The 27,929-nt window shown below is 44.8% G+C and overlaps 1 protein-coding gene across 5 annotated transcripts in view; it reads left to right on the top strand.

Moving 5' to 3' along the window:
* Positions 1 to 27,929, top strand: part of SNTG2 (syntrophin gamma 2) — a 407,561-nt gene that overhangs the window by 244,633 nt on the left and 134,999 nt on the right. For all 5 annotated transcript variants that reach the window (XM_054677651.1, XM_054677652.2, XM_016946061.4 and 2 more), the window contains exon 9: positions 7,108 to 7,235. In XM_054677651.1, coding sequence (XP_054533626.1) covers positions 7,108 to 7,235 — 128 coding nt within the window. The remainder of the gene's footprint in view (positions 1 to 7,107; positions 7,236 to 27,929) is intronic.

The raw sequence follows: 27,929 nt of genomic DNA, 5'->3' as shown, positions 1-27,929 counted from the left end.
ATAAATTCAAGTTGAGAGAAAATGTTGCCAGTAGACCTACACTACAGGAAATACTAAAACATGCTCTTCAAGCTGGAAGGACATTAAACCACGTGGAAACTTGGATACATAGGAAGAAGTGAAGAGCACTATGAATGGCAAATAGGTGGATATGTATATAAAATATCCAATATAAACTGTTACTTTTCTCAGTTTTCTTTCAGATAAATAATACTTTAAAGGACAAGATGATGACACAGTAAACTGGACTTGATAATGTATGTAGAAGTAAAAGATACAGCAAAAGTAGAACCAAGGGCACAGTCAGTTAAATTGTTCTATTTTGAGGTTTTTATATTTGTGAAGTGAGGTATAGGAAGATTGATGTGTCAATATGAAGTTTAAAGTGATATAATATTGACTCTAAAGAAACAGTGATATATTAAGAATGCAATATTATGACCCCTACAGTCAATGAGGAGATAAAAGAGGATTGTGAAAAAAAATGATTTACCCTTTATACAGAAGAATTTGTTCGAGTAGAAAAAATCCAGGGGAACAAAAAGACCAATAGCAACATGTAATTAAGCCCAGCAGTATGAGAATCACATTAAATATAAAGACTAAACATTTTAATTAAAAGGTAAAAGTTGTCAGACTGGATTTTTAAAAAAGCAACGTCCAACTGTATGGAGTATACAGAAAATATAATTTAAATATAAAGATACCCACAGGTGGGAATTAGAAGAATGGAGAGCATGTATTTTATAAACAATAACCATAAAAATATCAGTCTATTAATATTTGATGAGTGGTCTTCAAAATAAGCAATGTTCCCAAGAGAAACATTTTATTATGATTTAAAAATAATATGAGTTCATCAGGAAAACATAATAATTGTAAATATGGTATGTACCTTATAACAGAGCTTCCAAATACAAACCAAAAACTGGCAGAGATGGGAAAAATACAGAGAAATCCACAATCAAAATGGGAGATTTTAATATTTTATGCTCAGTGTTGATAGGACGTATAGACAAAAACATTAGTAAAGATGTAGAAGAACTACACTACCTTATGAATCAACTGGGACCTCACTGACATTTATAGAGTCCTGGATCCAAAGTCTCCAGAATGCACTTTCTTTTCAAGTGAGCATGGAACATTCAACAAGATAGATGGAATGCTGGGCCATGATCTACTACTTAGGACTAAAAAGATTTATACAAAACTCAAGTATCCTGCAACTGGTGAATTCTTTCAAATAAATAATATGTACACTTTTCTAACTCTTTCAGAAAATAGAGGAGGTTGAAATGAATCCCAGATAACTCTGTGAAACTGGGATAACACTGATACCAAAACCTTCCACTGAGATTAAGAGTGACAAATGTTACACAGGCCGGGCACAGTGGCTCACACTTGTAATCCCAGCACTTCGGGAGGCAGAGCGGGGAGGGTCACTTGAGGCCAGGAGTTTGAGACCAGCCTGGCCAACATCATGAAACCCCATCTCTACTTAAAAAAAAAAAAAAGCCAGGCATGGTGGTGCGTATCTGTAATCCCAGCTTCTCAGGAGGCTGGGGCACGAGAATTGTTTGAACCCAGGAAGCTGGGGTTGCAGTAAGCCGAGATCACACCATTGCACTCCAGTCTGTGCAACAGAGTGAGACTTTGTCTCAAAAAATATATATATATATATGTGTGTGTGTGTGTGTGTGTGTGTGTGTGTATGTGTGTATATGTATATGTATATATATGGACCAATAGCCCTCATGAATGTAGATGCAGAAATTCTTCAACAACATATTAACAAATCGAAAGAAGGATCATGTATCATGAAAAAAATGGGGCTTATTTCAGGAATGCAAGCTTCGTACAACATTCAAAATCCAAATTTAGATGACAGCATAGCAACGTTATTTATAATATCCTCAAGCAAGAAACAATCAGATCTCTTTCAACAGGTGAATGGATAAAAATGAATAATCTGCTGACACACACATTAACATGGATGCATCTCCCAGGCTTTATGCTGAGAGAAGAAAGGCTTACACACAAGTGATAGTGCATCATTCGATTAATACCGAGTTCTAAAGCAGCAAAACTAGTCTATAACAGCAGAAACCAGATCAGTGACTACCTTGGGCTGGAGGGATTGCCTGCAAACGGGCACAGAGGAAGTATCATGGGGATAGGTGTTATGTGGATGAGGTAGAAATACTCTGTTTCATAATTTGGATTTGGGCTGCATGGGCTATATATATTTGACAAAACTCATCAAACTGTGCACTTAAAATCTGCACGTTATTGTATGCCATTTATGCCTCAATACAGTTCAGTTACAAACAAAAAAAGTGCAAAGCTTTTCAGTCATTCACTGTAGAAAATACAGCAACATCTAAAAAGTTGGCTTCAAACCTCTTATTTAAACACAAAGTATTAAAACACCAAGTGTATGGTGATGCCTCTCTTATCTGTAGTTTTGCTTTCCTCAGTTTCAGTTACCTACAATCAACCACATTCTGAAATATTACATGGAAAATTCCAGAAATAAACAATCATAAGTTTTAAATTGTGCACATTCTGAGTAGCTGATGAAACCTTGTGCACACACTGCTCCATCCCCTCATCACAAGGAGACAGAGGAGTACAGTAAATAAGCTCTTTATAGAGAGACCACATTCTCATCACGTTCTTTACAGAATAGTGATATAATACCTCTATTGTATTAGCAGATGTTGTTAATCTCTTACAGGGCCTAATTTAGAAATTAAACTTTATTATAAGTGTGTGTGTATAGGAAAAAAGCATAGTATATAACTATACGGTTGGATACTATCCACAGTTTTCAGGCATTCACTGGGAGTCTTTTTTATATTCAAGAAATGATTATTATTAAAGCAGAAAGGCTCAGAAGCCTCCTGAAAGCAAAGATTTGTCTTCAGATTGTACTTTTTATTATCTGTGATCTAAAAATATTATTTTCTTGTGTGTCTTTAAAAATTATTATGTGCAGTATGATCTTAACTTTTAAAAACCAAATAGAAAAAGACCATGAGAAATATACAAAATGGGTGATAAGGTTTTTTTTTAACCTTTTTATATTTCCCATCTTTTCTAGAATGTGGTTGTATTTCTATGATAATCAGAGAACGTAGACTTAAGAGTATGCTCCGAACACTACTTTGTGTCCATACATACATGCCTTGAGGAGGCAAAAATGCTGGGATGATACGCAGTTTATATTAAACTGGGAACCTTGTAAGTGGTTGAAATATTTGGAGGCTTTTGCTTTCATCTACTTTTATTCATTTCCAGTAACTTTATAAAGAGTATGTTAAAAGTACTCAATTTTCTCGAGTTTTCAAAATGCATCCATCCGGGCACAGTGCCCTCTAGAGATCCACCTCCATTCAGAATGTTTATCTTGTGAGTTGCAGATCTCAGGACGAAATCACTTTTTGTCAGCCCCAAAGAACCAGAGCTGGGAGAATGCAGAGTGGGGGAGCTCATGCTTGCATGTCTGAGATGAAGACTGTCTTGAAAACTTCTAAAATAACCTCACAAGTTCCTTCTTGGGGACTGCAACAATCTGAATACAATGCTTTAGAAAGAGCACCTGCCCAGTGACCTGATGCCAATTCTTGCTTTGAGTCTCTGAACCTGATGGCCTCCATCTCCAGGCAGCTCACGTGAACATCTCTGCCAGTACAGGCTCCCCCTCGCCCTGCATTCTTCGAAACCTGTGTGGCTTGCGTTTTTGGTTATAATCCATTCTTCTAATTCTTGTATATATTCAGTGTATTGGGAAATGTTTTTCTCTAATGTTTTTGATTGACAATCTTATAATAACTGTGGCATCTCATAGTAAATGCCGTGTGAGTTGGTTGGTCAGTCACATATAAATGCTACAGGATGGCTTTTGGGGGTCAGTTCTTTGGCAATTTTTGACTACATCATAAATTAAACAGAGGAAAACATGTTCTGTTTTGTTCCTCATCTAAAATTGGTTTCCACTGCCATGGATAGATGCAGATGCTTTTGCAACCCTGGAAATGCTGAGCTCTGCATTCCTGTTGGAAGCAGCAAGATTACAAAAAGCTGACAGGTACAAGCTATAGGGTTTGTGATCAGCTGGTAGGAACATGCCTCATTATATCTGCAAGCTATTGAGTTGATGTAAGATTTGGGACCACGATGAGAATCACGAGGCTCTGCTTTCTGCAGGACATGAACTCCCTCAGAGTGGGGTTTGCTCAAATGAGCAGCACCTACCTTGAGCTGACTTTGGAGATGCCTGTGTGGAAGGTGGGCACAGGACCAGAAGGCCTTTCCGGGCACCCTGCAAATACTCTTCTTCTAAGGAGAGGATGCTGGAGGCATTTCCTCCAATGTCAGTGCCAGCTTGTGACTGCAGAGAGCAAAGAGCTGGGTGTGCTGGGGCAGCTGGAGAGGAAGGAGCTGCAGAGGGGTAACACTGGCATGTTCCTTCTCCTTGGCCCTCAGTAGATGGGAGCATTTGACCCCGCTGAGCTAAGCATTAGCTCACAGAGACCTGACTTCTCCCCTAGCTGCTAGGTTATAGAAAATATTTTCTCCAGATTGTGCAAAATACTTTTCCAGAGGAAAGTACATTCAGTGGGACATGAAATTCAGGGTTTATCAGTGGCCTCCAAGTGAAAAGCGTCCTATGAAAGTCCACAGTCTGGAGCCAAAGCTGCACCGACAAGCTCTGCATGCAGCCTGATTTTATAAAGAAAAAATGGGTTTTCTCAGTGGGGAATTGCTTTTGATCCTACACTTTTCAAAAGTAATCTTCAACTGATTTTATGAAAGGATGCATACTATTTTGTTTATTTAAATATTGTGCATTGTATAGTAGAATCCTCTATGCAATTTTAAGTGGTGGTTTTGCAGTATAATTCTAGTAATTCTGCAAACAGATAGCACACTGTAGCAAACCTTTGAATCAGCAACAAGGGGTACAGAGTATGTGGCTAAACACACAGCAGCATTACTAGGATGAACTCCTATGGCACAGATTTATTATTGTGCATGCAAATACCACAGTTAAAATTAAATGAATAGGGATAATTAAAACCTTGCCACAGTATGCAGTCATTTATAATGAATTCCTACACAGGTTGCAGTAGTCTATGTAGACAAATAGTATTTCAGCAAAGCTAATATGAAATACATATCAGGTGATCAGAAGGTATTTCAGTGTCATTCTCGTGCATGCACCAAAGGTGAATCTCTTACCAGAAGTTAGAGCCCAACAGAAAAGGGTAACAATGAATGAATATCTGTAAAATTCAGCTCAGAGTTCAAATGTTCCAATATTGCCACTTTTGCTATTGAGCTATTGGCCATGGAATTAATAAATATAGAGAAACAATGTTAGGATGATAACCCAAACCCAACCTCTGGCTATGTGAGTTTTTTTTCTGCCTTCTGACACATCTGTAGATGGCGATGCCGCCTCTTCTGTATGACGCTCCAACCTCCCTCAGTGTCCATTCCCCCATCCCACCTGCGTTGAGGGAGAGGCCTTTCATCTAAAATCCCAGGGCAGGGATGCAAAGATGATTTGAGGTGGAGGAGAACGAGAAAGGGGCTTATATATTAGCCCAGACGAAAAATAAATCACACACTCTTTCTGTTAAGCATGAGCATTGTGTAGAGAGTCGTATGGAAACCTCATCCACGTGGAAGCGAAGCCTCCAAGGTTCCAGGGATCTCACGAGAAACCCTGGGGAACGGCCCCCCGTCTCCTCTCACCGCAAACCAACCAGAGCCAGTTCAGCGGCACAGAACTGTTAGGGACATTATTTTTGGGCAGGTAAAGCTGACTGCAGAGGAGACTTGGGGTGGACAGGGTTGGCTCTTTAAGTGGTGGATTAACCAATGTGTAAGGTATACATTTATAAGGAATGAAGTCTCAAATAACGTTCTAATACATAGTGAACATCCAGCAGCTTAACACTTACGAACAAGCAAGTATGAAAGACACTTCATGCCACCCTTCTGAGCCTCCAGAAAGCCCAGGTCTGTTTTCTCACGGCGCCCCTGCTTACAGAAAGTCTTCTTGCAGACAGATGCTCAGATTCCAGGTGCAACAGTCCCTGGACACAGAGCCCGGAGCTCAGGGCTGGTGTTTCCCGTGGACACTGAAGCAAATTAAAACAACAGAAATGCCTTGTGAGTGTGGGGCTTGCCTGTGAGCGCAGGTTACACCTGTGAGTGTGGGGCACACCTGTGAGTGTGGGGCACACCGGTGAGGCGCGTTCTTGCCGGTCGCTGGGGCGGCAGCACCTGGTTCATTCCTAGCGAGCCCGGCTCTGAGATCAAGATGGCTCAGAGAGCTCAGGATCCTCTCTGAGAACGTGGAATGGGAGGTGGGTGGATCCTGTGGCCCAGAACCCACCTCTGACCCTTTCGTTGTTGGACGCTTGCGGGGCTGTTGCGTGTTCCGACCCTTTCCTTGCTGGACACTCATGGGGCTGTTGCGTGTTCCGACCCTTTCGTTGTCGGACGCTCGCGGGGCTGCTGCCTGGTGCTGTGGTGGTTGCATGGCTCCTTCACCTTCCCAGAAGGGCTTCCTGTCGAGAGCCGCAGACCCGACGAGGCCTCACCACTTTTCCATCTGGGCCCGGCTCTGACCACAGCACAGAGTCCTTGCTACCAATAACAAGGCAGACCCATGACCTGGACGCCTGTTGGAATGTCATCAGCCATTCTATCGTGTGTCTGTCGACCTAAACTCGCTGAGTGGACATTTCAGGTTGTTTTGGTTTTGCGTCTTTCTCACGGTCTCTATGCACTGAGCCCAGTGCTGTGTCTACAACTTTCCCTCCAAATTTAGGCCCCTCTTCTCCTTCTCCTTCCCTTCAGCTTCCTCTCTTTCGTGCGATTTGCAGTTGGAAAACAGCGGGAGAAAATGTCTTAAATCCGGGTAGAAGAGCACTTCTTTCTTTCCAGATCTTTCAGAAACAATCTCACTTGCTTTTTATCAGTTGAAATGTGTTGGACGTGAGTTCTGTGTTCCAGGTGCCTGCAGATGCCTCTCCCTGCATGCAGCCTCCTCTGCCTCTGTGACGCTTCATTCTCCTTTCTTCTGTACAGGCCCCATCGTCACCTTCCTCGCCCATAGCTAAGGACCCGAGGTATGAGAAGCGCTGGCTGGACACCTTGTCCGTGCCTCTGTCCATGGCTCGCATCTCAAGGTACAAAGCCGGAACGGAAAAATTAAGGTGTGTGACCATTGTCTGAGATGGGAAACTTTGATGAACCCCGTGCACTTTTGCCAGTTCCTACAGGCCACTGGTTACTCCAGAGCGCTTGACTGTGACATTAGCAAGTGTGCATGCTGTCTTCTGGTAGATTTAGCATTTGGAATAAACAAGTTAAAGAGAAAATGAGAAGTCAGGTATCAGAACAGTGAATTTATTACTAAGAATAGTTCTATCTAGGGCAAGGTGGCATGGTTACTTCTCATGAAACAGTCATTAGTAAAAGAAATTCTATTTTTAGTTTTAAATGCTAACAGAATTAGACTGGAAATAAAGACTGACTTCTTGTCCAAGTCTCAGATGTTTTTAGAAATGCCACTTAAACTCTGTGGGCCTCTTTCTCTTCAGTAATAAAATGAGGGGGTTAGACCAGCACCTATGTTAAATAAATGCTAACTAGCTTGTGAGCTTGGTTAATTAAATAATTTCAAAGATGTAACTATAAAAGTTGATGTTTCTGTAGCTTTTCGAGTAGAAAAATGTATGCTTGGCTAATTGTGCTATTTAATCACTGTGGAAAGGCCCACAAGTAATGAGTTGGTGAATTTCCTTTTTCTGTTCTTTAGACAGATGTGTAGAAATAGCAAACCTTCTGTCAGCAAAGGAATTTTTTTTTTAATTGAGCACTGTACTTCCCACAATGTGTGTGCATCTGTGTGAATGTGTGTGGCTATAGTGTGTGTGGTCTGTGTGAATGTGTGTGGCCGTGGTGTGTGTGGTCTGTATGAATGTGTGTGGCTATAGTATGTATGGTGGGCAGACAGTACAACCTGAAATTCCCTTTACTGGTCCTTAAATGGAAGGAAAAGTCTAGCAAACATTGCTTTTCATGAAGTGTTAGAATTAGGTTTTCTATATTAATTGGTATTAGCTGTACAGCCTCTCACAAAGGATGTTCATGTTTGCGGAAGGATGTTTATGATCCCATTGCAGGAACAGGGACAGTAAGCTTGATTTTCAGATTTGTGCCCATCTTTGGTAAAGAGAGACAAACCTAGTAAAAGATGTGTGTATTGCTAGAGAAGAGGAAAGACAGGTAGGTGAATATGGGTGGATAGATAGATGATAGATAAAGTGGATGGATGGATGGATAGGTAGATAGACAGACAGATAGATAATGTTCTGCATAATAATGTTTTGGTCAAGGACAGACCACATATGCTATGGTGGTCCCATTAGATTGTAACGGAGCTGAAAATCCCTACTGCCTGGTGACATCAACCATCGTAACCTCACAGTGAAAGATATGACTCACGTGTTTGTGGTGATGTTGACATAGACAAACCTACTGCACTGCCAGTCATATAAAAGGAAACAGTAATGTCCTGGACCTTCACATTCACTCACTCCTCACTCATGGCTTCACCCAGAACAACTTCCAGTCCTGAAGGCTCTATTCATGGTGAGTTTCCTGCACAGGTGTGTCATTTTTTAACTTTTATACCCTATTTTTACTTTCACTTTTCTAAGTTTAGATGTGCTTAAATACACAGATACTTGCTTTTGTGTATTTAGATACACAAATACAATTGTGTTACAGTTGTGTAAGTATTCAGCATAGTCGCATGCTGTACAGGTTTGTAGCCTAGGACCAATAGGCTATACCATGTAGCCTAGGTGTGTAGTAGCCTGTATCATCTAGGTTTCTGTAAGTGCACCCTACGATGTAAACACAATGACAAAATCACCTAATGACACACCTCTCAGAATGTATCCCCATCATTAAGTAACATCTGACTGTAGATATATAGATGAATTATTGCAGTGATAGAGGGGCTGAAATATAGATAGATTACAGAGATATAGATAGATGGATAGGTAAATAGCCATTTGTAAAATATAGCAAAATGTTTTAACCGTTCGTGCTCTAACTGTGAATTCCTTTTAAAATGTGTGCGTGTGGCTTTCTTACAACATGTTTCTTTGGTTTGGGGTTAATTTGGGAACCAAGTAGAGATCTGGGCATGTATCTCTTGACAAAGAGTGAAATAGTGCATGAAATGATATTTGTCTATTAGCGTATATGAATTAAATGGGTTTTTAGAAAAATAGAGCCACTGAACTTCATTACACACTTCCTAGCCCATCTGCCATTGAATGTGATGAAGATTGGCTGTTCTAGCTTTGGTTTAAGGATGAATTCAGGTCATAAGATGGAATGTCTCCCACTCTGAGGACAGGATAGGGTCTCTAGTTGTATTAGTCCATTTTCATACTACTATGAAGAAAAACCTGAGACTGGGTAATTTATAAAGAAACAGAGGTTTAATGGACTCACAGTTCTACATGACTGGGGAGGCCTCACAATCATGTCAGAAGGCAAAGGAGGAGCAAAGGCATGTCTTACATGGTGGCAGGGAAGAGCATGTGTGCAGGGAAACTGCCCTTTATAAAACCATCATATCTCGTGATTCTTATTCACTGTCATGAGAACAGCATGGTAAAAACCCACCCCCATGATTCAATTACCTCCCACCAGGTCCCTCTCATGACACATGGGAATTATGGGAGCTACAATTCAAGATGAGATTTGGGCAGGGGTACAACCAAACCATATCACTAGTAATTCTTAACTAAATGCAGACTTGATAACCCATTCTGGCAGCTTGAGAACATGTAGAAACACATGTGTTATTCTTGGTGACAAAATATTTTGACCCACTAAGCCATTCATACCACAATCATTGGGATAAATACATGACATCCAGGAGAATGAAATGGAACCCAAGAAGTCAGCCGACTGCCTGAGCCTCAGATTATGTTTCTGTTACAAAAGCTATCACACACTGATTTGGTTTGGATCTGTGTCCCCACCCAAAGCTCATGTGGAAATGTATTCCCCAGTGTTGGAGGTGGGGCCTGATGTGATTAGATCATGGGGTAGATTCTCATGAATGGGTTAGCAAAATCTCCCTTGGTGCTGTGCTTCTGACAGTGAGTGGGTTCTCCTGATATCTGGTCATTTAAAACTGTGTGGCACCTCCCCACTCTCTCTCTCACTCCTGCTCCTACCATGTAAGGTGTCTCGCTCACCTTCTGCCTTCCACCATGATTGGAAGTTTCCTGAGGCTTTCCTAGAAGCAGAAGCTGCCATGCTTCCTATGTAGACTACACAACTGTGAGCCGGTTAAGCCTCCTTTCTTTATAAATTACCCATTCTCAGGTATTTCTTTATAGCAGTGCAAGAACAGACCAATACACACTGTAACAGCAAACTGAAAAGTTTATAATTTTTCATAAGACAAGAGTATTTTGTTTTATAAAGGCAAATATATCTTACTAGCTTTGCTGACTTTTTTATGATTTTTAAGCAAGATTTAGTATGGGCAGGAAAGGGCAAATAATAAATCGCATAAGGGCTTAAGCTATGAATTTTATAAAGCCCGTTTGTTCTGAAACATATTTGTGCAAAGTCCCATTTAGAGGCTGAGATGCTGTTCTTAGCTCCACCTTACCTGTAAGCTCCTCAGGTCTCATCTTAAAATGGATGAAAAAGAGAAGAGACTTGGGTGTGTTGATCCCAGTGGATGGAGTTCTAAAATTCCTGTGTATCTTCTCCTGAGGGCTCCTCAGTCTAAGGAGGGTAAGGAATAAGTTTAGAAATTGTCAATTCTAAATCAAACAGGTTTTAGAATCTTAAAACAAAAGCTGTAAGCTGTAGCCCAGGAGGAACCTTTAGATATCATATAATGGAAACATAAATAGGATGAAGAGGTTGGAAGCCAGTATCCTGTGGGTGTCCCCTCTGACTCTGTCCTTGTCCAAGTATAGGACCTCAATCTATAACCACCACCTTCTGGGTCCTTTCTAAAAATTGACAAATAATAATCATATATAATTAATGTACAATGTTATGTTTCAATACATGTTTGCATTGTGGAATAATTAAATCAAGCTACTTGGCATGTCAGTAACATCACATGCTTAGCATTTCTGTAGTGAAAATATTTAAAATCTACTCTTTTAGCAATTTTGAAATATACAATACAGTACTTACTCACTTAACATCATTGATTGGTCCTCAGAAACTGCAACTTGGAGTGAAAAGATGTATAAAGAAACCAATTTTCCCATAGGCTAATAGCTATAAATAAGAGTTAGATTCTTACAGCATATTTTTGGTCACAAAATATCACCAAACTTCTAAATAAAGACCAAAACACTTCAAATATTAAACATTGAAATAAATATGAGCTTTGCATACATTTAAGAAAGATTAATAAAAACAAGTAAGATAATTATTTGCCCAATTATTTCATTCAGGGTTGGGGAGACTGGAGTCTGTGCTGGAAGCTCAGGGCTCAAGCTGGGCAACAGCCCTGGACAGGATGCCATCCCACTGCAGGATGGCTCACACACGCCCACAGCCACTCAGCCTGGGACCATTTGGACACAGCAATTAACCTTTCCTGCATGTCTTTGTGGGGAGGAAACCAGAGTGCTTAGAAAAACCCATGCAGACAGACACAGAGCAAACATGCAAACCTCACAAAGATATTGTTTCTTTTGTCACCTGTGCTTTTGGGTCATATTCAAGAAATCATTAACCAAATAAAAGTCGTGGAGCTTTTCCCTATATTTTCTTTTATAGTTTTATAGTTTCAGGTCTTACATTTAAGTCCTTAATCCATTTTGAGTTGATTTTTGCATATGGTGTGAGATAAGCTTCTGGTTTCATTCTTCCACATGTGGATATCCAGTTCTCTGAACACCATATATGGAAGAGACTGTCATTTCCTCATGATATGTTCCTGGCACTTTTGTTGAAATCAATTGACCATAGATCTGTGGGTTTATTTCTGGCTTTTTATTCTGTTCCATTGGCCAATGTACCTGTGTTTATGCTTGTGCCTTGCTGTTTTGATTATTATAGCTTTGTAATATGTTTTGAAATCAGGTAGTGTGATGCCTCCATCTTTGCTTTTTATGCTCAAGATAGTTCGGATATTCAGAGTGTTTTATGGTTCCATATACATTTTAGGATTGTGTTTTCTATTTCTTTGAAAAATATCATTGGAATTTGATAGAGACTTCATAGAATTTGTATATCATTTTAAGTAGTATGGTATCTAAACAACATTAACTCTTCCAATCCATGAATGCAGGATATCTTTCCATTTTTGTGTGTCATCTACAATTTCCTTTATCAATGTATATTTTTCATTGTACAGATCTTTCATCTCTTTCATTAAATTTACTCCTAGGTATTTTATATTTTTATACTACTGTAAATGGGATTGTTTTATTAATTTCTTTTTTGTATAGTTCATTATTAGTGAACAAAATACTACTAATTTCTGAGTGTTGTTTTGTATCCTGCAAATTTTCTAAATTCCTTTATTAAGTCTAACAGTTTTTTTGAGTCTTTAGAGTTTTCTATATATAAGCTTATGTCATCAGCAAACAGTGACAATTTCACTTCTTCCTTTTCTATTTAGATGTGTTTTATTTCTTTTTCATAATTGTTCTTGTTAGCACTTCCAGTACTATGTTGTATAGATGTGGTGAGAGTGCACATATTTATCTTGTTCTGGATTTTAAGGGAAAACCTTTCAGCTTTTCATCATTAAGTATGATATTAGACGTGGGCTTGTCACACGTGGTCTTTATTGTGTTGAAGTACATTCCCTTCATACCTAATTTGTTGAGAGATTTGATGATGAAAGGATAATGAATTTTGTCAAATATTTTTCTGCATCTATTGATACAATGTTATGGTTTTTGTCTTTCATTTTGTTAATATGGTGAATTAGATTTATTGATTTGCATGTGTTGGACCATCCTTGCATCCAAGGCATGAATCCCACTTGATCATGGTGACTGATCTTTTTAATGTGCTATTGAATTCAGGTAACTAGTATTTTGATGAAGATGTTTGCACGTATGTTCATCAAGGATATTGGCCTGTAATTTTTGTTTCTTGTAAGGTTCTCATCTGGCTTTGGTATTAGGATAATGCTGGCCTCATAAAGGTGAGTTTGGAAGTGTTCCCTACTCTTCAATTTTTTGTGAAGAATTTAAGAAGAATTGGTATAAGTTTTTCACTATTTATTTGGTAGAATTCAGCAGTGAAGACATCTGGTCTTCAGCTTTTCTTTGATGAAAGATTTATTATTTTTGTTAATTATTATTACTGATTTGATCTCCTTACCTGTTATTAGTTTATTTAGATGATCTGTTTCCTCTTAATTCCATCGTGATAGGTTGTATGTTTCTAGGAATTTTTTTAAACATTTTTAAAAGCATGTTTTACACTAATTCTTTTTTTTCTTTTTTTCTTTTTTTTTTAATTATACTTTAAGTTCTAGGGTACATGTGCACAACGTGCAGGTTCATTACATATGTATACATGTGCCATGTTGGTGTGCTGCACCAATTAACTCATCATTTACATTATGTATATCTCCTAATGCTATCCCTCCCCCCTCCCCCAACCCCACGACAGGCCCTGGTGTGTGATGTTCCCCTTCCTGTGTCCAGGTGTTCTCATTGTTCAATTCCCACCTATGAGTGAGAACATGCGGTGTTTGGTTTTTTGTCCTTGTGATAGTTTGCTGAGAATGATGGTTTCCAGCTTCATCCATGTCCCTACAAAGGACATGAACTCATCATTTTTTATGGCTGCATGGTATTTCATCATGTATATGTGCCACATTTTCTTAATCCAGTCTATCAGTGATGGACATTCGGGTTGGTTCCAAGTCTTTGCTATTTTGAATAGTGCCACATTGAACATACGTGTGCATGTGTCTTTATAGCAGCATGATTTATAGTCCTTTGGGTATATACCCAGTAGTGGGATGGCTGGGTCAAATGGTGTTTCTAGTTCTAGATCCTTGAGGAATCACCACACTGTCTTCCACAATGGTTGAACTAGTTTACAGTCCCACCAACAATGTAAAAGTGTTCCTATTTCTCCACATCCTCTCCAGCACCTGTTGTTTCCTGACTTTTTAATGATTGCCATTCTAACTGGTGTGAGATGGTATCTCATTGTGGTTTTGATTTGCATTTCTCTGATGGCCAGTGATGATGAGCATTTTTTCATGTGATTTTTGGCTGCATAAATGTCTTCTTTTGAGAAGTGTCTGTTCATGTCCTTCGCTCACTTTTTGATGGGGTTGTTTGTTTTTTTCTTGTAAATTTGTTTGAGTTCTTTGTAGATTCTGGATATTAGCCCTTTGTCAGATGAGTAGATTGCAAAAATTTTCTCCCATTGTGTAGGTTGCCTGTTCACTCTGATGGTAGTTTATTTTGCTGTGCAGAAGCTCTTTAGTTTAATTAGATCCCATTAGTTTAATTAGATCCCATTTGTTGATTTTCTCAGGTTATCTAATCTGTTGACATATAATTGTCCAGGGCCCATTCAGCGTCTACAGTGGGATGGGAACCCGCCAGCATGCTGGAGGCACAGACAGGAGAGTCCCTCTGGGTCCTTGTGTGAACAGTAGTAATGTGGTTAGGCTTTGTGTCTCCACCCAAATCTCATCTTGAATTGTAATCTTCATGATCCCACATGCCTAGGGAGAGACCTGGTGGGAGATGATTGGATCATGGGGGTAGTTCCCCCATGTTGTTCTCATGATAGCGAGTGAATTCTCATGAGATCTGATGGTTTTGTAAGGGGCTCTTTCCCTTTCACTCATCACTCTTCTCTCTCCTGCTGTCATGTGAAAGAGGGCCAAGCTTGCTTCCCCTTCACCCTTCACCCTTCATTGTTGCTGTGGGGAATATGAGCAGGGGGACTTCCCATTCCACCATGTGCCGACATCACCCTTGGGTCTTTTCTTTTGTTAAGTAATTAGACCAATGATGGTTGAGGTTCCTTAGTTTTCTCAGTTCTTTTTAAAAAAAAAAAAAGACTATAAAGAGTAGATGCATACTTAAGTCTAATTCATTTTAAATATGTATTTATATGATACAAATCATGTGTAATAAGTGCAACTGTTTTTATTTCCATTTGCCTCCAACATGTTACAAGCCCGTGCACTGGCAGAAGTTATTTTCCTCCATTCCATTGTCAGATCAAGCTTATACTCAAGTGGTTCTTTGGTAAAATGGGAACTATGCATTTGGATAAATTATGTGTCATTGTGAATGAGGATTAAATCATTGGCTACACAGTACCAGAAAAGATTGTTCACTAAGAATTTGAAGGGAGAATATTGAGATGAAACTAAAGAAGACATAAAAACATAAGCATTCTTCCTAATGGACATCAGCAGATGCCACAGAGTGGGGCTTTCCCTCAAGTTCTCCAACAGGAAAATAACCCCTGTCCTGTGACACTCGGCAGGTCGTTATGCAGCATCACAGGTGAATTAGCATAATCATGTGATCCTGACTACTGGCTTATGTAGGCATTATGTAGTCTCCATTTCTATTATGTAGAAATGTAGTACATTGTATGTAGAAATGTCTGTTATGCAGACATTTCTCTGACATCAGGTGAAGAAAAGCATTGTTGATGGGGTAGCCATGGTGGTGGAGATGCTAGAGTTTTGTCTGTCTTTACCGTATCAGTTTTCTATTGCCATGTAACAGACCCGTGCAAACTTAGCAGGTAACACAAGACTGTTTTATTATCTCACAGTTCTCATGGGTCAGGAGTCCGGCAGCGCCCGGCTGGTCCTCTGCTTGGGATCTCACCAGGCTGAAATCAAGGTGTCGGCTGGGCTGTGTTCCCATCTTCAAGGCTCACTCAGGGTTGCTGGCAGAATTCAGTCCCTTGGCTTTATAGGACTCAGTTCCCCACCTTTGTCAGCCAAGGGCTGCTCTCCACCACCAGAGACCACCATGTTCATTGACATGGTCACCCTCTGCTCTCAAGCCAGCAGCAGGTAACAGGTAACCCCATAAGCCTCCAATCTATGACTTCCTTCACTCTGACCTCTAGACCCAGACGTAAAGGGCCATGTGTTCAGGCTGTACCCCTGCATAAATCTCCCTAACTCAAGGTCAGCTGAGTTGAGACGTTGATTGCATTTGCAGAATCCCTTCACAGAAACACCTAGTTTCTGTTGATTGAATAACTGGAGCAGATGTTTCCACCAAGGTCTGAGAACTGGGGGGCTGCCTTAGAACTCTGCCTGCTCTAGTGTCTCAACCTCTGTTTCCCTCTGGAAAGCCCATAGCACGTCCACGCTTCTTAGAAATTCATCCTTTTAAAACAAAAGTGGCTTGGATGATGGTTGGCTGTTCTTCCACATGGTACCATTGGACAAAGCTGGATTTGAGCCAGGCTCCTGCCCATAGCATGTGTGTTTCAGAAAATAGAGAGTGAAGAAATACTTAAGAACAAGAGAAATGTCTGTGCTTGAAAAGTATCCACAATCATTTTGCAAGTGAGGAAGCTTCACAAGAGGCTCAGAAAAGAGGAAGAGCTGTGGTGCCTCTGGGATGTGCCCCTGGGGAAGCAGGTGGTATGAAGGAATAGTACGGGGATAGGAACTAAGAGATTTCTAATCCCGCTTCACCCTCTTGGGGCCATGACCTAGGTAACTCATGGGGGCTCTTGTGATGGCTTCTTTGCCGGTTTAACCAAGTAGGGTGGGAGATGATATAATACTTTACTGCTTTCTAAGATAGTTTATGAAGGTAACAAAAAATAAAACTGTACGTTTAAAGGAGGTTTGAAGCAGCAGGAGTTCAGTGATTTTTAATTGTGATGCGGTTTGGGTCTGGGTTTCCACCCAAATCTCATGTTGAAATATAATCCCCAGTGCTGGAGGTGGGTCCTGGTGGGAGGTGACTGGATCATGGGGCAGATTTCTCATGAGTGGTTTAGCACCAAGCCCTCGGTACTGTTGTCATAGTGAGTGAGTTCTCATGAGAACCAGCTGTTTAAAAGTGTATGGCACCTGCCCTCTTTCCTTCCAACTCCTGCTATGCCCATGTCAAGTGCTGGCTCCCCCTTTGCCTTCCGCCATGATTGTAAGTTTCCTGAGGCCTCCGCAGAGTCCCAGCAGATGTCGCCATGCTTCCTGTACAACCTGTGCCACCAGAGCCAAGGAAGCCTCTTTTCCTTATAAATTATCCAGTCTTGCGTATTTCTCTATGGCAGTGTGAGAATGGACTAATACAAATGGTTTGTGGAATAAGGAATGACTGAACAGAAGGCAGGAGATTCAGATTTGAGTGATTATCCCCAAAGATGAGCAATTAAACAGCTCCAGAATCTCTGTGCCACAGAATTTCTGTGCATCACTTTGCAACTCTTTACAGGAGGAACTGCTTTTTATTTATCTGCTCACAGGAGCCCTGTCCATGCCTCTTGTTTTAGGCAGGCCTCAAGTTGATTAAAAGTAATTGACTTTCTTTTTTTTTTCTAAAACATAGAAGGAAAGAAAGGGAAGGGAGGGGAGTGGAGGGGAGGCAAGGGGAGGGGAGGGGAGGTGGAGAGGAAGGGGGAAAGGGAGGGAGTTAAGTGGTAAGGGAGGAAGAAACAAAACCCTCAGCTTAGGGGTCTTTTTGCCCCACATCTACCATGTTTTTAAAAAATACAATGAAATTATGTTTTGTGAGTTACAATAAAATTTCGTTTGCTTTGTAGGCACTCACCTTATTTCAGAAGGAGAAGGCAGATGGGCTCTATAGTAGTCATAATGGAAACAGACCTACTGCAGATAAGCAGATTTTGAAAAGTGATACTGCAAGTCAGAATTATACTGCTAAATACTCTAATTTGTTTTGCAAAGGAGAGTATCATGTTTAAATAGTCATACCAAAAAGAATCCTGTGGTGAGTTTTCTGGAGTTCGTCCATCCCAAGAGCACAGCACTCGATGCTCTGAGCTCGCACGTCCCGCACACAGGGCACTCCTTACCCGGGCTTCCAGGGAGACAGTGTCCTGGCAGCTGTGGGGCCTCAGGAAAGGGGGCTTGTTATGGAATATGGGAATGTGTTGGGTGGTTCTAGGAAGGGCCAGGAGATCAGGGCTCACCCTGCACTGGGTGCCGTCAGAGCGTGGGCTGTGTCAGCAGTGTCTGGCTTAATTTCTATCCAGGAGCATGAGACAGGAAGTGGCAGGATCCAGGCCAGGCTTGTGGGAGCAGCAGCCCCTCCCTCAGGCCAGCAGCCCGCCAGGGACCTATGGGACCTTTGTGGTTGGACGGCATGTCGTGTGTCCCCTGCTGCTGCTCTGCCTTGTTCCCTCATGTCCCTGGAGAGCCCCGGTCTGAGGTTGATGACATGTGGGACTCTGTGTTTTTCAGAGGAACCCCACAGCCCTGCTGGCTGCTAGCAGGTGACAGAGCTGCTGTTTCTTTCTCATTACGCCATCTTTAAATTTTCTGAAAACTTTCTTTTGACGATAGAAGATTAGGGTGTTCATGTTGACAGAAAGAGAATAATCCCATTCCACTTAGATCTCTACAAACGCCCAGTTCTCTGGCATGTGTCCTACTCTGATAAGGGCAGGGGCCACGTGTTTAAGATCTGGAGGTCTCTTAAGTCTTCTCGGAAGCCAGTGCTGCCTTCAACACCCGGCAGTTCTGGTGGGGGTGTCTTCCATGGTGCCCAGCCCTGGGCCGCCCCCTCCACGGGCACGTAGGTGAATCAGGGTGGACCCACTGCTAAGCGGATGAATGACTACCTAAGGTAGCTCTCCTGAGTTTGCTCTGATAGAGAACAAGGGCTGCTGATTTTCGGAGGCACCCTGACACCCCTCCCCATCCAACAGATGTGCGGAGCAGCTCTGAGTTGCCTTCTCTGGGTGGAACTGCATCTGCTCCTTCTTTCCTGGGAATTCAGAATCATTCTTGAGAAATCATTCTGCATCTGTGTCATTCTCCCGACTCACTTCTCTAGGCTCCCTTACGCTTTCTCCGGGGCAGTGGTCCCCACCCGCACTGTGTGACGCTGCTTCCGAGATTCCCCGGGTGCTCCTCTGTCTCTGAGTCTGTCTCTGCCTCTGCCTCTCTCTGTCTCTGCCTCTCTCTGTCTCTCTCTTTGTCCCTCTCTGTCTCTGTCTCTCTCTGTCTCTGTCTCTAGCTCTGCCTCTGTTAGTCCCTCTCTGTCTCTCCCTGTCTCTGTCTCTCTGTCGCTGTCTCTGCCTCTCTGTTGCTGTCTCTGCCTCTCTCTGTGTCTCTCTGCCCCTCCCTCTGTCTCTCTCTGTCCCTCTCAGTCTCTGGTTTTGTCTCTGTCTCTCTCTGTCTCTGCCTCTGCCTCTCTCTGTCTCTCTGTCTCTCTCTGTCTCTGTCTCTCTCTGTCTCTCTCTTTGTCCCTCTCTGTCTCTGTCTCTCTCTGTCTCTGTCTCTAGCTCTGCCTCTGTTAGTCCCTCTCTGTCTCTCCCTGTCTCTGTCTCTCTGCCTCTGTCTCTGCCTCTCTCTGTGTCTCTCTGCCCCTCCCTCTGTCTCTCTCTGTCCCTCTCAGTCTCTGGTTTTTTCTCTGTCTCTCTCTGTCTCTGCCTCTCTCTGTCTCTCTGTCTCTGTCTCTCTCTGTCTCTGCCTCTCTCTGTCTCTCTCTTTGTCCCTCTCTGTCTCTGTCTCTCTCTGTCTCTAGCTCTGCCTCTGTTAGTCCCTCTCTGTCTCTCCCTGTCTCTGTCTCTCTGTCACTGTCTCTGCCTCTCTCTGTGTCTCTCTGCCCCTCCCTCTGTCTCTCTCTGTCCCTCTCAGTCTCTGGTTTTGTCTCTGTCTCTCTCTGTCTCTGCCTCTCTCTGTCTCTCTCTCTCTGTCTCTGTCTCTCTGTCTCTGTCTCTCTGTGTCTGTGTCTCTCTTTGTCTCTGCCTATCTCTGTCTCTGTGTTTCTCTCTGTCTCTGTCTCTATCTCTGTCTCTCTCTATCTCTGTCTCTCTCTGTCTCTGCCTATCTCTGTCTTTCTGTCTCTCTTTTTCTCCCTCTGCAGCCTCTCAGTCGAGGATCTTTTCTTTTCACCTCTGAGGATTATTCGTTTTTTTTCATTTTGACTGTAAGGGATTAGCGCCCTGTCTATGAAAAGATGCTGCAAAGTCTCCGCTTTTGGACATTAAGATCTTTTCTTCGTATCCAAGCAAGATAAATTCGTAACAAGTTGTCTGCTTTAAACATTAATTTGATTTTTCTTTCCTTTGTGTGTGGAGATTTCATAGGCTATCAGAGTTTGTGATGAAAATGAACAGGAGGGGCTTCTTAAGCTGGCGGTGCTGGACCGCTGTAGAGGAAAGCGGCGCAGTGATGGAGGGCGTCTCCCTGTCCTGCCTGCTGCTGGAGGTGCTGAATCGCTGTAGAGGAAGGCAGTGCAGTGATGGAGGGCGTCTCCCTGTCCTGCCGTGGAGGTGCTGAATCGCTGTAGAGGAAGGCGGTACAGTGATGGAGGGCGTCTCCTTGTCCTGCCTGGTGCTGGAGGTGCTGGATCGCTGTAGAGGAAAGCAGTTCAGTGATAGAGAGCATCTCCCTGTCCTGCCATGGAGGTGCTGAATCGCTGTAGAGGAAAGTGGTGCAGTGATGGAGTGCATCTCCCTGTCCTACCTGCTGCTGGTGGTGCTGGATCGCTGTAGAGGAAAGCGGTGCAGGATGGAGGGCGTCTCCCTGTCCTGCCTGCTGCTGGAGGTGCTGGATCGCTGTAGAGGAAGGCGGTGCAGGATGGAGGGCGTCTCCCTGTCCTGCCGTGGAGGTGCTGAATCGCTGTAGAGGAAAGTGGTGCAGTGATGGAGGGCGTCTCCCTGTCCTGCCTGCTGCTGGAGGTGCTGGATCGCTGTAGAGGAAAGCAGCGCAGTGATGGAGGGCGTCTCCCTGTCCTGCCTGCAGCCCGGGCACTGATCTTGTGTCTCTGCCAACTGCGTCGGATTCCTCAGTGCATCCTGGGATCCCTGTGCTCCTAGCCCCACAACCACAGCTGTGGCCAGAGTCATTTTACCATGAAACCCTCACCTCAATTTCCTGGCACCCTCCCCATTACAACTAAACATGAACCAAAGTCACTGAGTTTTCCTGATGCTGAAAGGGGAGAACTATCAGTGACATCATTCGTATTGGGCCAAATTAATCCCCAAAGAGGGAGGAGCCAGGCATGTCTGGTGGAAAGAGTGGATGGAGAAGGTTTTAAAGGCACGAGACCTTCAGGGTGTACATGACCTCAGCACACTAACCTGGCTCTGAAGACCTCGTTTTAGTCAGTGTGGGCTGCCATAGCCCAGTTCCACAGATGGGTGACCTTAGTTCCACAGATGGGTGGCCCAGTTCCACAGATGGGTGGCCTTATGCAGCACACAGATGGGTGGCCTTATGCAGCAGACATGCGTCCCTCGAGCTCTGGAGGCCGTAGCCCAGTTCCACAGATGGGTGGCCTTAGTTCCACAGATGGGTGGCCTTATGCAGCAGGCATGCGTCCCTCGAGCTCTGAAGGCTGCAAGTCCAGGGTCAGGTGGTCAGTCTGGTGATACACCAAGGCTCACACCCAGAGAAACGTGGGACCCAACGTGTGAAGGACGCTCTTCGAATGAACTGAGAGAAAAGGTGGAGACCGAGCCAGGCTTCTTATCTTCATTTTCTTCAGCTATAGGTAAAACCGCAAGTGTCTTATGCAGAATAGTTATAGAAAACTAAATTTTGAGAGGTTAGGACTTAGTCCCAGTAAATTTAGCCTGTAAGAATCTTTTAGACTGTTTTATTTTTATAGACAATCTATCTCTGTTTCAAATTGATTGTATTTTGAATTTTTAACAGTAACTTCACTCATTATGTAAAGTGAACTCTTAAAATGTGTTTTCTCAAACATGAGGAATTTGAGCCCATAATCAAGCCCATTAGACACACTTTACAGCACCTGTAACAGGCAGCTGCCTTGCTTCCCTGGACAGAAAGCAGGTGTCCTGCGTGCTGTCTGCCCGAAGGGAGAGGCGCGATGTATAAGTGTCCTTGTACATTCAGCACCACCCCAACTGTGTATTTTAAATCAGTGTTTACATTTTTATAGAGTTATTTTATCATCACTGAAAGAGGTTCTGCGGTGTTTTCTCCTAAGTTAATTCTGCATTTGCCCTTAACAACAAAACCAAACCAAACATACAAAATCTCTTCCAGTGATGATGAAATAGCTCTTGAACAGAAGCAAACAAAACATGCATTTATTTCCAAGCAGGAATTGAGCACCTACTGTGTGCACTTTCCAGGGTAGGAAGGATTCCTATAGGACTAACAGCGTGTCCAGCTGATGGCTGCTATGCGGAGACCACGGATGGGTGGAGGACAGTCAGCCCCTCGCTGGTGTCCAGCATCTGCTGCTGCAGGTGGGTGTTCGCTCCGGAAGCGGAGGAGCCGCCCATATGACTCTAATCAACAGCATTGTTGGTGTGGGAGGGAGAGTCACGGCAGACAGCCTTTGAGCTCGTCCGCTCAGGCGCGAATCCGTTTCCCCACGGTATCCACCCTGGAGTCCTGCAGCTTCCACACAAGCTCCTCAGGCCTGTTGGAGTGTGGGCCTGTGCAGCCGCAGCTGGGGAAGCTGAGCTTGGGTCTTCACCAAAGTTAGGGCGTGAAGGTAGCACTGGCCTGTTGCAGTCAGCCTTGGTGTCTGTCCTCTGGTGGAATTAATCATTTCCTCTGAGACATGATTATGTTTTACAGTCAACTTGTGTAAAATATAAACAAGTTCTCTGGTGATTCTTCTGCTCATACTGGTGCTGCTATTAAAGTTCTGCAGGGTGTAAGCGAGGGTACTTTGCTGCGTTCTGTGGCTCCAAACACCACTCTGCTGGGCAGGTCGGACTCCATTCTAAAAATGAGGAAGAGAGCCTGAGAGGCTGGCAGCCTCCCGCCTCGTGCAGGGGATGAAGCCTCCCGCCTCGTGCTGGGGATGAGACAGCACCTGCAGTGTCCAGGCCTTTCTGCGACTCAGGGCTGGGGTCTGAGTGTCTGAGTGCTGCACTGTGTGGGCTGAGTGCTGTACCGTGTCTCAGATCTCAGCTAGTGCTTCTGTCATTCCCGTGCACACTCAGCCCTGTGACCTCCCAGCGTGGGATGAAGCTCCACTCACGTCTGCACTTTCGAGCTGGCGGGGGGCCCTCGTGGTCATGGAGTGTGAATTACCCATGTTCACATGTGTGTTTAAAATGTGGCTTTGACATTTACAAAATATGGTTCTCTTAGGATCAGAGAACATGGACTGCAAGGCCGGCTCTGGCCCTGATCCATCTGGTTTCTGGCTGTGGGTCCCTGCTGGGGGGAGGAGCGCTTCTCTCTCACCCAGGCCCTGTTCAGCACAGCTGTCCAGCCCCTGGGAGACCCTCAACTTCCACTGCCATGGTCCATGCCTGCACACCCAGGCTCTTGCCCACCTTGGGGGGCCTGCTCTGGGCTTCCTTTTATCAACAGATCTCAACATTTTCTCACGTTACTTAGAAATTATGCTGTGTCCCGGGCCCTGAGCCACTTGGTTTTAGGAAGCTGTGGACTAAAGGGACAGGAGCCGACTTTGGTGTTGGGTAAAAGCGCGGCCACGGCTTCTGTTGCTCCGTTCATTGTCAGGTGTGCAGCCTCCACCCATGTTCCATTTGATAGTCCAGATAATTTTCACTCTGGATTCATCCAGGCTACTGTGTCCAGAATTGGTGGGTTCTTGGTCTCACTGACTTCAAGAATGAAGCCGCGGACCCTCGCGGTGAGTGTTACAGCTCTTAGGGCAGCGCGTCTGGAGTTTGTTCCTTCTGATGTTTGGATGTGTTCAGAGTTTCTTCCTTCTGGTGGGTTCGTGGTCTCGCTGGCTCAGGAGTGAAGCTGCAGACCTTCGCGGTGAGGGTTACAGCTCTTAAGGCGGTGCGTCTGGAGTTGTTCGTTCCTCCCGGTGGGCTCGTGGTCTCTCTGGCTTCAGGAGTGATGCTGCAGACCTTCGCGGTGAGTGTTACAGCTCTTAGGGCAGCGCGTCTGGAGTTTGTTCCTTCTGATGTTTGGATGTGTTCAGAGTTTCTTCCTTCTGGTGGGTTTGTGGTCTCTCTGGCTTCAGGAGTGAAGCTGCAGACCTTTGCGGTGAGTGTTACAGCTCTTAAGGCAGCGCGTCTGGAGTTGTTCTTCCCGGTGGGCTCGTGGTCTCGCTGGGCTCAGGAGTGAAGCTGCAGACCTTCGCGGTGAGTGCTACAGCTCATAAAAGCAGCGTGGACCCAAAGAGTGAGCAGTAGCAGGATTTATTGCAAAGAGCAAAAGAACAAAGCTTCCACAGTGTGGAAGGGGACCAGAGCGGGTTGCCACTGCTGGCTCGGGCAGCCTGCTTTTATTCTCTTATCTGGTCCCACCCACATCCTGCTGACTGGTAGAGCCTAGTGGTCTGTTTTGACAGGGTGCTGATTGGTGCGTTTACAATCCCTGAGCTAGATACAAAGGTTCTCCACGTCCCCATCAGATTAGATACAGAGTATTGACACAAAAGTTCTCCAAGGCCCCACTAGAGTAGCTAGATACGGAGTGTCCATTGGTGCATTCACAAACCCTGAGCTAGATACAGGGTGCTGATTGGCATGTTTACAAACCTTGAGCTAGATACAGAGTGCCGATTGGTGTATTTACAATCCCTGAGCTAGACATAAAGGTTCTCCAAGGCCCCACCAGACTCAGGAGCCCAGCTGGCTTCACCCAGTGGATCCCCCACTGGGGCTGCAGGTGGAGCTGCCTGCCAGTCCCGCGCCGTGCCCCCGCACTCCTCAGCCCTTGGGTGGTCGATGGAACTGGGCGCTGTGGAGCAGGGGGCGGTGTTCATTGGGGAGGCTTGGGCTGCACAGGAGCCCATGGAGGGGGTGGGAGGCTCAGGCGTGGCGGGCTGCAGGTCCTAAGTCCTGCCCCGCTGGAAGGCAGCCAAGGCCCAGTGAGAAATCGAGCGCAGCGCTGGTGGGCTGGCACTGCTGGGGGACCCAGTACACCCTCCGCAGCTGCTGGCCCGGGTGCTAAGTCCCTCATTGCCCGGGGCCGGCAGGGCCGGCTGCTCTGAGTGCGGAGCCCGCCAAGCCCACGCCCACCCGGAACTCCAGCTGGCCCGCAAGCGCCGCACGCAGCCCCCGTTCCCGCTCGTGCCTCTCCCTCCACACCTCCCTGCAAGCTGAGGGAGTGGGCTCCAGCCTTGGCCAGCCCAGAGAGGGGCTCCCACAGTGCAGCGGTGGGCTGAAGGGCTCCTCAAGTGCCGCCAAAGTGGGAGCCCAGGCAGAGGAGGCGCCGAGAGCGAGCGAGGGCTGTGAGTACTGCCAGCACGCTGTCACCTCTCACTACCAGGATACAGCATTGTTTTAATGATGATGTTTTATTCTTTGAAATGGAAAAAGGAAACAAAGATCAGTGAGCAAACTTAGGCATGCTGTTGTGTTATGATGACCTGCCTGGTATATCAGACACAATTTTATAAACAGATGGTGCGGGCAGCCAGGATCAGAGGGACGGGCACTGGAAACTTGGATGTCTGGGGGCCGGGACTCAGGAGCAGTTTACAGAGAAGAAAAGGCCGACGCTGAAGCCAAGAAGATTTCGGGACCGTTCTGTGAGTGATGCCTTCACCTGGATGAAAAGCGAAGTCCCATTGTGATCACAGATCACCCTCTGTCCTGCCTGCTGCTGGGGGTGCCCACCTGGGTGGTCGAGGCCAATTGGTTGGTCTCGTTTGATCTCAGATAACCAAGAAGAAGCACTGAGACCCTGGATGCTGGTTGTGCATCCCTGGAGTAAACGCAGATAACCATTCCACCTTGTGGGCAGCGCAGTGCCCAGATCCATGGGTCCCACCTTACGGATAGCACAGTGCCCTGGTCGACAGCGTGGGGCGCCAGACATTCCCAAGCTTAGGCCCGGGCCCCACACTCAGCAGCTCTTCAGCCTGGCCAGTGGCACAAGCCCCACCTACCTACTGTCCTGTACCCTGTGCAGTTGAAATGACAGTGCCTCTTCCATAGGGTCACTGTGGGGGTGAAATAGATCTGAAACATAAGTTACTTAGGATAATGACAGTGCCTCTTCCGTAGGGTCACTGCGAGGGTGAAATAGATCCGAAACATAAGTTACTTAGGATAATGACAGTGCCTCTTCCATAGGATCACTGCGAGGGTGAAATAGATCCGAAAGGTGAATTACTTAGGATAATGACAGTGCCTCTTCCATAGCGTCACTGCGAGGGTGAAATAGATCTGAAAGGTGAATTACTTAGGATAATGACAGTGCCTCTTCCATAGCGTCACTGCGAGGGTGAAATAGATCCGAAAGGTGACCTACTTAGGATAATGACAGTGCCTCTTCCATAGGGTCACTGTGGGGGTGAAATAGATCCAAAAGGTGAATTACTTAGGATAATGACAATGCCTCTTCCATAGGGTCACTGCGGAGGTGAAATAGATCCGAAACGTGAATTACTTAGGATAGAGCCTGGCACAAAGCCAGCTCGTAATGAGTGATGGCCTTTATTTAGTTCTCTGTTGTTGTTACAGCTACTGCTGCCACTATCATATATGACCAGTTCTTATAATCAGGTGACATGCCCCGCAGTGTGGGTGTGAAAGGAAGCAAAAGCCATTCAATGCAGCACTGTGCCCTCGCTCCAGATGGTCCCCGGTGGAGAGGAAAATGATCATGAGGATGCGCTAAATGTGCATATGGCAGCCATGAGCTCCTCCCTTCACCTCCCTCCTCTGTTTCCTTCTTACAGCCCAGTGGTGTGAGCCCATTGTCAGATGAGGGAACCCCACAGCGTGGCTGAGATCGGGTGGAGTCAGTCCTACCAGCAGGCAGCAGGCAGAGGGGAGTGTAGACACCACCTTCCCATGACAAACCCAGGTGCTGGAATCCTGCTGGGTCTTCTCAAACATTTACTCACAAAGCAAACACTCACGTGTGCCTACTGAGTGCCAGGGCTGTTAGTGCTGGCTGTGGTGGAATGAACAAAGTGCAGGGCGCCCTCTGTGCTGAGGCGCTCAGCAAACACACAGGCTCGTGATGGCTCCACGGCAAGATGCATGGACGTGCACAGCATTCCTGCAGGCTGCTTCTTGTTCTTCCCATCCATAGGGAGGCCTTCAGGGAGTCCCTGGACATCGCGCTCCAGTGCCCCACTCACTGGCTTCAGCATGGCCTGCACGGATGGGGCCTCCTGCCTCTCCTGCTTCTGCAGCACTGCCCGGGGAAGTGAGGGGCTCAGAAGACCCAAACCCTGTTCTCATGAACCAATGGGAAGTGACAGAGAAGGGTGAGGAGGTGCCCTGTGAGACACCACAGGGGAGAAATTCTCTTTCTTGGACCTATTGAACTTTTCTTTGTCTCGAGTGAACACTTTATTTGTGGCCTGAATTTCTGGTAAAAATGACGTTTTTTTTCCCCCTGAGACGGAGACTTAGTCGCCCAGGCCGGAGTGCAGTGATATGATCTCGGCTCACTGCAACCTCCGCCTCCCAGGTTCAAGGGATTCTCCTGCCTCAGCCTCCCAAGCAGCTGGGACTACAGGTGCCCGCCACCATGCCTGGCTAAGTTTTGTATTTTTAGTAGAGACAGGGTTTCACCATGTTGGTCAGGCTGGTCTTGAACTCCTGACCTCAGGTGATCTGCTGGCCTCAGCCTCTCAAAGTGCTGGGATTACAGGCATGAGCCACCATGCCCAGCCCACCATGACTTTTTAATGAACAAGTTACTACATAGTTCCTGAACTTAAATTAGCCCTCTTTATTAATATTTAATATGGACTATTTAGAAATGTCACTGCATGACAGGGAAGTAGAAAAAA

The sequence above is a fragment of the Pan troglodytes genome, chromosome 12, assembly GCF_028858775.2.
Source record: "Pan troglodytes isolate AG18354 chromosome 12, NHGRI_mPanTro3-v2.0_pri, whole genome shotgun sequence".
Lineage (NCBI taxonomy): Eukaryota > Metazoa > Chordata > Mammalia > Primates > Hominidae > Pan > Pan troglodytes.
Note: the sequence above shows the minus strand (reverse complement) of the source record. Positions and strands in the feature narration are given on the sequence as shown.